At 38.7% G+C, this 9,379-nt stretch overlaps 1 protein-coding gene across 4 annotated transcripts; it reads left to right on the top strand.

Moving 5' to 3' along the window:
- Positions 1–3,331: 3,331 nt before the first annotated feature.
- Positions 3,332–8,733, top strand: LOC103698717 (triacylglycerol lipase OBL1). 4 transcript variants are annotated; one of them, XM_008780764.2, is made up of 6 exons: positions 3,332–3,789; positions 6,193–6,386; positions 6,511–6,544; positions 7,054–7,664; positions 7,775–7,837; positions 8,130–8,358. In XM_008780764.2, the coding sequence occupies exons 1-5, from the start codon at positions 3,483–3,485 to the stop codon at positions 7,805–7,807; spliced, it is 1,179 nt and encodes a 392-aa protein (XP_008778986.1). In that variant the 5' UTR covers positions 3,332–3,482; the 3' UTR covers positions 7,808–7,837; positions 8,130–8,358. The 4 variants fall into 4 exon arrangements, with proteins under 4 accessions (XP_008778986.1, XP_008778983.1, XP_008778984.1 ...); XM_008780761.2 differs by lacking the exon at positions 7,775–7,837 and having other exon boundaries at positions 3,333–3,789; positions 8,130–8,733; XM_008780762.3 differs by lacking the exon at positions 7,775–7,837 and having other exon boundaries at positions 3,367–3,789; positions 6,211–6,386; positions 8,130–8,733.
- Positions 8,734–9,379: the final 646 nt, after the last annotated feature.

Raw genomic sequence — 9,379 nt, 5'->3', positions numbered from 1 at the left:
AGGATGACTTAGAGCTCACTGTCAACCCTATAATTAGTACATCCATTATGTGATTAACTTTAGATATCCCGTGACTCCTCACTGAGATTACCCTGGCCAAGATTTTGCTAAATTAATCACAAGATATTATCTCCGATTTCCAGAAGGGGTCAATTCCATCTTAACTCACAACTGACTACGCAAGTACTTGACTGCACCTAGTGACCTTCCGTCACTAAATTAGAAATTCAGGTAGTCCGGTACCAAAGTACAGTGAGTTGCTTGCTAATCACAGGTTGCGATCTCAGGTCAGAGGGCCAAACTTATACCCATATCCACTCGGAACATCTCTTGACAATAGAGCATTCCAGAATTGGTCACGTTTAGTGAAATGTACTCCTACACTTCACCTGTATGGCATACCAGTGTCTCCACACTCCTTGGTTAAGAGGACAACCAACGTATATGTCACACAACGACCTAATCTCGATAATGTTGTGGTCCTAGTAACAACATATTATTTGGTCGCGAACAAGTTTAAGGACTCAAAGATAAATCCTCCTTTATCATAACATAAGTCCTAAGGACTTCATCATATAAGAGTTCATTTGAAGATGAAATGATGAATAATGCCAAATAATACCTTATTAATTTGTCAATTCATTTACAAAATTCAATCATCAATATGCTGATGATTGACATTTAGGATACAATTCCCAACAAGCCCCTATCACGAATGCCCCAGTTGAGCCTATTTCGCCCAGGCTCCGTGTTCCACCCTTCTGGCCTGCAGCCCACGGGTTCCTTGTTCCTCCATGGACGTGACCCACTGAATTCTTTGAACAACCCTCCTCCATTTGGAAACCTGCAGTCGAAGGTCATTCCTCCGTTGGTTCTTCGGTTCCGCTCACCCCCAACATGTCTGCATTCAGCCGGGTCTTCATGTGCTCTTTCACCATCCGGAAATCTGCGATCGTCGTTCCACCTTGGCCGTGGTCCGTCGAACGCGTTGAAGGCCACCACCCCTTCTTCTTCCTCGTCGGATGACTCTAGAAGGATTTGTTGCCTTCGCCGGTGGGGAAAATCTCATGCTGGTACCAATGGACCTCGTGGGAAGTCCTCGTTGGCCTGTGCATGGTCCTGATTGGGACCCCCAGTACTCCCGATCCGCATCTCTTGGAGTGTTTGCTGGATATCACGCACGGCACCCTCCAAGCCACGGATCGCTGCCCAAAGGGTTGGCACCCCGTGATCGCCGTTGCCGGGGTGGACGTTTGCGGCGCTGTTATTCGCCATCGAAGCTAGAGGACCTCGCTCTAATACCAAATGATGCGGGAAGCGTAGGAAACAATCTCCTCTGTCCTGCAGCTAATTTCAAACAACCAAAACAAAGGGAAAACAGGGGAGTTCGTGGGCTCAAAATAGAGCTTCTGCAGTTGTTTTATCCTTCAACAATAGCGGCTAAAAGAAACGATAACATGAAGAAGAAGGGCACAGCCTCTCCAAACGATCCTTATATAGGATCACAACTCACCCTAAGACCTCACAACCGGACCAATAAAAACAAACAAAATCCTAATTTAACATGGACTCCTAATTCAACTTAAGTCAGACCTAAAACAAGCTTATTTGGAAATCAACTGGACTCAACCAAAATGGGATGCTAAAACAAAGACTCTTAATCAAGGCTCCATGCTGAATTTTATTCCGGTTCTGCATTAGGCTGGGTCTGGCCGATCAAGTGGACTAGGCCAGACTAGACATCACATAAGCCACTGGTTTCAACATTTTGGCTCCTGTTCAGCTCTTATTGTATTAGAGTCGCACGGTCATTTTCTCTCACTTTGACTAGACCACAGTGGTGAGCCCCAGTTTCCAGTTTGTTCCTGGAGCCCCACCACTGCAAGGTTCAAAACGTGGAAGGAAGGCTACCTTCAACTAGGGCTTTAAAGACAAGCAAAATTGAGGCTGAAAGCTTAACGCTCCCATGGACCCATCACCCACCCATTCCAAAGGCTGGACCTCAAAATACTCTGTCATAAAACTTGTTCCTTTTGTTAAAAAGAATAGTTCGTCGCGTAACCACTAGCCCATTGAAGAAATCAAATGATGCAAAAAGGGAAAGGAGAAGATATCGAAGGAGTGGTCAGGCCCCAGAAGAAGAATAAGAGGGAAAAAGGCAACAAATAACAAGGCAGGTAGTAGAAGCCCAGTGAGCCACCAGAGGCTGCACCAAAACCGAGTCCAAAACAAAAGGCTAGCCAGCGCACGAAAACAAGACGGGGCTCCAAAACAGAGGTTCTGCAGCAGCATGGAACCTTCATAACAAAAAGGAAGAGCATCTAAATAGAGCATCAGCTATGGCGTTAAGCAGGACACGTTGAGTAAATGAGAAGAAAAGACAAACAAAATAAAAAGGAATAATACCAATATCTGAGAACTTTGAAGCATTTTATTCCCTCTCTTCCATCTCAACTTTATATTACTACAACTTAATCCTAATTTTCAACAGAAGTTCCAAAGAATATAAGCTTCTAAGAAATACCCACCGATCCAATGCCTTCATTGCTAAGGTTACAAACCACTAAATTTGGATACCTCCCATTGCTTTCAAAGTTCCTTGTTACATTTTCTGCTTCACAACTAAAGGAAAAGCCTAGTGCCGAAGAAAAGGTAAGTTGGCAGGACCATCGCCTGATGCGACTTTGTGCGCTTCCTGTTATTTTCCTCCCCTTGTTCATAACATAGTCTTCAAATGATTTTCCTTGTTACTTTCAAGAATCTTCCAACCTCATCGTTGCCTTCATTGAAACCCAATTTTCCAAGTCAAGGAAGAAAAAATAATGCGCATGAACCAAGGATTCTGAACTTTCTAATACAACTGCCCAGCAACTATCTAGATCAGTTCTTATTCCACCTAAACTTTCACTCAACTACAAAGACTCCGGGTCCACGTAGACACCAATAAACCCATTACCTCATGGGACGCTGTATCCAAAAGTTAGCATGATCAGAGGGATCTAGGAACATGATCCTTCCATTTAATGATTTTGAATGATAGCAAATGCTTAAGGGAGTTTAACTAAGTTTATGCATCCAATGATTAACCTTGTCTATTGGAACATAGTCTTTGAATTATGGCCCACTTATATAGGATTTCAATCATTCAATGTTGCACCATAATACCAATTCCAACATGACAAGGCAATTTAGAATCTTTTCCCTTTTTTATTATATGGCCAGATGGTAGCCTTCAAGTAATAATTCTTAACACGTGGGTTCAGACCAATGGTCTATAATTTGAGCAGTTCAATTTCAACACATAAACTCTTATATTATAACGAAGCTTCTGAGTATTAGCATTCTCTCAAGGGCTCTTACCACTGTTTTGGATATATACATATATATAATATAAAGCTTCTTCAAGGAAGAATATAAAATAAAAGTTGGTGGATATAGCTCTCCTTAGCACTCTTTAGCGCTCTTCTCCTTCTACAATCCTCATGGCTCTGGAGGCCAACTACTTCAGCGATTATATGGTCGTAAGGCCAGATAAAGGAGGGATGGTTGATCTCTTCTATCTGTTGTATTCCTTTGATGTTTCTGATAATAGATCAATTGAGTGTCCCATCGGAACAGAAGTTAAACAAATAAGACGAAGATGGGCTATCTTCATCTCCCTTCTGCTCCAAAGAACTCTCCTTTTCTGGAGAAAGCCATTGGCTTGGGTTGGAGCTGCAGTTGAGTTCTGGTTGAATCTTCTGACTGACAACCATGGCTTTGGATCGCTGTTCCTTAACCTCCTCCGAGGTGAGTAATCATTTCCACCGCTTGATAATCTTATAGGACATCAATGTGAGAGTCTTATGCTATTTGCTAGTTACTCTGTAAACGTATGTCCATGGAAAAATAATGATGCATGCATTAACACATTTAAAGAAAAAATATACCAGAATTTAATTATGTTCGCTTACCAATTATTAGTTGAAACAAAATTACAAAGTTCCTAGAATAAATCCTAAACATCAAAGTCCAATGATAATTTCATTGATTTATATGTGGTTTTAGTTGCAGTACAAAATCTAGGAAAGATTATGTTGATTTTTTATGTATGCAATGTATTGCGAGTTTGATGTACTTATCTCAAAATTGAAGATGTTTATATTCTTATCCAAGTAATTTACATGGCCTTCTCATTAATTTAATGAAAATTTACAATTGTTAAAAAATTGACCACAAATTCTTCCAAATTATGGTCCATAAGCTTTCTTAATTGTTGTCAATGTAAGTCAAAGACTTTCCTCAAAAAAACCAAAAAAAAAGGAAAATGGAAGCCATTGATGTCTTTTGGCATTGTGATTATTATTAATTAGCTGCCTATTGGATGTTCTGTAGTATAAAACTCATCATCCAGAAGGGAAATGCCAAGGAGATAGTCAAAATCATGCTAATTAGCTCTTCCAGCAAGTTCTACTATTCATAAACATTTCATCTTGTACTACTAAATTATCTCCACGTTTCTAAGGAATAATTATCCCCCTGTCCTAATTACTAACCGAATCATGATTTACAGACACTAGCTAGTAACTCACATGTATTGTGCGTCTAACTTATAACTAGATTTACTCAGTAGTAAATGACATAGATAGAGACGGAATGGAATCTCCATAGTAGCAGCTGCCCTTTTGAAAGCAGCGGTGATTGATTCCGGTCGAACGACTCTGAAGAACGAAACTATCTTCCCGTCTTGCGTGACTGACCACTCATGCAACGGTTCCAATGTGAGACTAAAACCAGGATTCTTGCCATCAGAACTAAACAATACTGGAGCAATATACATTTCATGGATTTGAGGACTGCTTCAGGTGTCTATAATCCATAAAAGGCAGGAAATCTAGATAAGACCATGCCTTTGTAAGTTGTTATTGTATGTTTTAGTATGAAATATAACCGTTAAATTCAGGGTGCTACTGTTCTTGAACACCTCCAAGTTCAAATTAGCTTCTTTAGACTGGTCTGTATGGTCAGCAGTGCTACTTTATATCAGTTCTTGATTTAGTTGGATTTTTGTTTTTTAGCTTTTCGTTTTTTGTTTTTTTCTCTTTGGATGGCTGTTGGATGTCCTTGCCTTCTTCTCCTTGTCTTCAGCCAAAGCTCTTATTCAGAAGGGAATCAGTTTGGTTGTAATCGGACATCTCTCAACATGACTGTCCTCATCATTAACCAGTGATGTGGTTTACAGTTCAATTTCATGGGGTATCTAACAACAGTTTAGTTAATCTTTTTGGGCTATCTTATATCTTTCTATAATTTTCCAATAAAATCTCACATGAATTATCCATATCACATTCATTTATCCGAGCATGCCCATTCCTCTTTTGTTACTGTATTTTAAAGAAGCAACACTTGTTAGAAATCACAGGGCTTTTCAAAGATTCCAATCCCTTTAAGAGAACTTTTAATGTCCTACCATATTTTTGACATGCTATTTAAATCAAGATGAATTGCTAGATCTGCACTTGCTTTAGGTGAAAGCTCTTTATAGACAAGATGAGCTCCTCTCAAAGTAGTTTCCATATGCAGTTCATGTAGGGCTGATTATTGAGAAGGAAAGGGTGTGGTTCAAAGTGTGTATAGGCAATCATTTATTATATAAGTGAGTAGGTTAATTTAGCATAACATTTTAAGCAACACAAGTTGAACCTTGGACCGCCTCCAAGGGCTATTTAGCATAACTGAAAAGATATCAAGGGCTCCCTTTTTTTCAATTTCTAGAGAGAATAATGAAGATTTTTTTTTTCCTCTGTGGGAACTGACATTTGTAAAGACAATACCAAATTTAGCGAATCCAAGTCCCTCTGCGCATATATCTATTGTTTTCTCTGGGGGTTTATTAAAATTGGGACATACCAATTGGCAGAAAAACTTTACAGAGTCAGATATTTCGTTCTAGACATTCTGTTGGACAACAAAGGAATGTTCCAACTTATAAAAATTTCATAAAGTTATAATTGGATTGTTGAGAAACATATTTCACTACTTCCTTTGCATGGAACAAAAATTTATTGAAAGTTAGTTAAATTGTGTCAGTTGACACTTCTCTGGCCAATATGCTAGAAGTATGATATTGATTGAACATTTGGTACACAATTACTGAAGCAGTTTGTAAGATATGTTTGGAGGCTGATATATTCATGGGTTACTCCTAATCAGGGGATGCTGTGTTTCCAGACATCAAGTCTTCAACCTACAGATCAGCTGTTGGTTTCATTGACACAAGAGTAGATTTGGACAAAAAAATTAAACCAACAGATGAAAAATACCATGCAGCATTGTCTATCATGGCTGCAAAACTATCATATGAGAATGAAACACGCATCCAGATCATTATTAGAGACCACTGGAATGTAAGTTTTTTTTTTTTTTTTTTTTCTTGGACCTTCAGGTCATAGCTGATGTGCTTCAATTGTTATAAGTCAATAGCTAAGATGTTTATGTTGATGAAAGTAACATTTTTGAGCCCGTGTGCAGATGGAATTCGTTGAGTTTTATAGCTGTTGGAATGGTAAGAATATTTACTCATTGAAAAGTTTTTAACCATTTTGAACGCTGTTAGCATCATCTTCAAATATATATATATATATATATAAAAGGAGGCTTGAAGTTGAGCAGACAAACAAGTGAATGATGGAGGAATCCTATTTATTGTTGAGATAAATATTACATAATAATTTTTCTCTGATAAAAAGATTGCACGCTGCACTTGAGAAGGTCACCATGACTATCTTGGGCCTCCAGATTCTCCGTTCACCTAAATTCCACCTGAGAGCTACTCCATCTGTCAACAAAAGCTTTTCAAATCTTTTTTGTTAACATTGCGCAAGTTTTGATTTAGGAGAAAATGATATTGCATAAGGTCATTTGGTCTTTTTAACAATAGGATTACATATATATATTGAAGAGTTATCATTATTGGAAATTACAAGTTTACCTACACATACTCATGTTCGTTTCATAAGGTCGTGCATTTCTTATATCATGTGAAGGAATGATTTCTTTTCTTGCAATTTTTAGATGAACAAGAAGACTTTACCACGCAAGCCTTTGTATTCCGTGATAAACCTGTGGATGCCGAGTTGATTGTCGTGGCTTTCAGGGGCACCGAACCCTTCAATGCAAACCAATGGTGCACTGATTTCGACTTCTCATGGTATGAGATCCCACAAGTGGGCAAGATACATGGAGGCTTTATGAAGGCTTTAGGTTTACAAAAGAACACTGGGTGGCCAAGAGAGATTGAAGAAAGCAAAAAACGACCATATGCATACTATGCCATTAGAGAGAAACTCCGGCATTTGCTGCACCAGAATGAGAAGGCAAAATTTTTAGTTGCAGGCCACAGCTTAGGAGGGGCATTGGCGATTCTTTTTCCGACGATTTTGGCATTGCATGAGGAAACTTGGTTGTTGGCTAGGTTGGAGGGGGTGTACACATTTGGACAACCAAGAGTAGGAGATGAGAAACTAGGAGAGTTTGTGGAGAAGCACCTAGACAAGCCTAAGCAGAGGTATTTCAGATTTGTTTATTGCAATGACATGGTACCCAGGTTGCCTTATGATGGCTCCACTCTTTTGTTCAAACACTTCGGATCATGCCTCTATTACAACAGCTTATACAAAGTAAAGGTCAGTACAAGGACTCTCTCTCTCTCTCTCTCTTAATAGCAGTCATCCTTAAACTAATCTTTTGCACTCATGATACTGAAATTGTCATGAAACCTTTTCTCTTATGTCAGTTCATATCCTTTTCTTCCACAATGAGATTATAGCCCTCCGACGAAGCTCCTCTTCTCTCCTATGTAAGATCACCATTCACAATCCCCTTCTAGGAGCGCCAATGGCCATGCAATCTAGGCGCACTCTGGTTCTCTCTTAGTATTGTAGCTAACTATGCCAATTCTTTTGCTTCTTCTGAGAAGACTATGTTCAATTAAACAATATAAAGAATCCTATAAGATATATTTCATATTTTTAATTGATCACTCCAATTCACTTTCAACAATTAATTATTCCAATTTAAGGATATAAAATAGAAATGAAAAGGTGTAAAATCAATATCTCACATTGCTTTTTGATGTGATTTTGATGTAGGTAATGGCTGAGGAACCAAACAAGAATTACTTCTCATTATGGACAGTGGTACCCAAGTATTTGAATGCAGCATGGGAGCTTATTCGTAGCTTCCTAATTGGATATGTAGAGGGATCAGAATACAAGGAAGGATGGCCATTGAAATTATTTAGAACTTTTGGATTGGTGATCCCAGGCATACCTCCACACTTTCCTCAAGATTATGTCAACTCCACAAGATTGGGGACATCACTAATACCAGGCTATGTAACTGAAAGCATTAAACTAGACTAGAATGTAACTTTCCATGATTGTAGGGTAGCTGAAGTGAAGATAGTTGGTGACTCCTACACCATCGAGTCCTATTTCTTTTGATAACCTCCATCTATTTGCAAATTTGCAGCAAATCATGAGTTTAAAGAGGCTAATTTCCTTGCGGATTGGCCGGCAAGTAGAGATTTCGATTATGATACTGTTCATCTAGAGTTATCCTTGTTACTACAAGGAGATTGTATGGGACTTTGTTATTCATGGTCTTGTGGAGGCCATGTATAAGAGTATTCTTCATTTTTTACCAAAAAAAAAAGAAAAATAGAGAGAGAAAAGCTAGTAGGTGAATTTGTGGCATTCCACCGGCTTAGCAACATGAGATTGAACTTGTCCTTGAAAAAAGTTGTCTAATTGCGAACAATGCTGTCAAATGAACTGAGCAGCTGGAGCTTAGCTGGAGAAGATCTTGAATAAAGCTCAGATCTAAGCTAAATGAACCAAGCTTGAATCAAAATAACAGTCTAGCAAAAAAAAAAAAAAAATCAGAATAACAAGGTCAAATTTAATTTTAAACCAAGTTCAATCAACCCAACTTGATCAAACTTGTTGCTGATGATTTGACTCGTAAAAATTTGGATAACTAATACCAATAGATTGGTCACTTATCTTCTCCCTACAGATTCGGAACAAATGGGTTCTGAAGCTCTTCCATCTCTCAAAATTCTTAGTGGTCATTATTACTTTCTCAAGCATTCACCCAACCGACAGATATTGTTGGTTAGTTTTTTGGACTTTGCTCCAAATTCCTATTTGAAAAGGACTTTTTGCAAAAAGGGCATAATAAGTTATTTCTTTCACGTGGCTTTCAGCTAGGCCCTTTTAAAGTTTTTTGGGTTTTTTGGGACTGAAGCTCCTCGGTTTTCTTTTATAAGGCAGCACAACTCTTTTTAGAGTTTTTTTGGAAGGAACCCCGATCGCCGCCCCCTGCTCTCTCTCTCTCA

Source organism: Phoenix dactylifera, unplaced genomic scaffold, assembly GCF_009389715.1.
Source record: "Phoenix dactylifera cultivar Barhee BC4 unplaced genomic scaffold, palm_55x_up_171113_PBpolish2nd_filt_p 000817F, whole genome shotgun sequence".
In the NCBI taxonomy this organism is placed as follows: Eukaryota; Viridiplantae; Streptophyta; class Magnoliopsida; order Arecales; family Arecaceae; genus Phoenix; species Phoenix dactylifera.
This window is presented reverse-complemented; position numbering and strand designations above follow the sequence as displayed.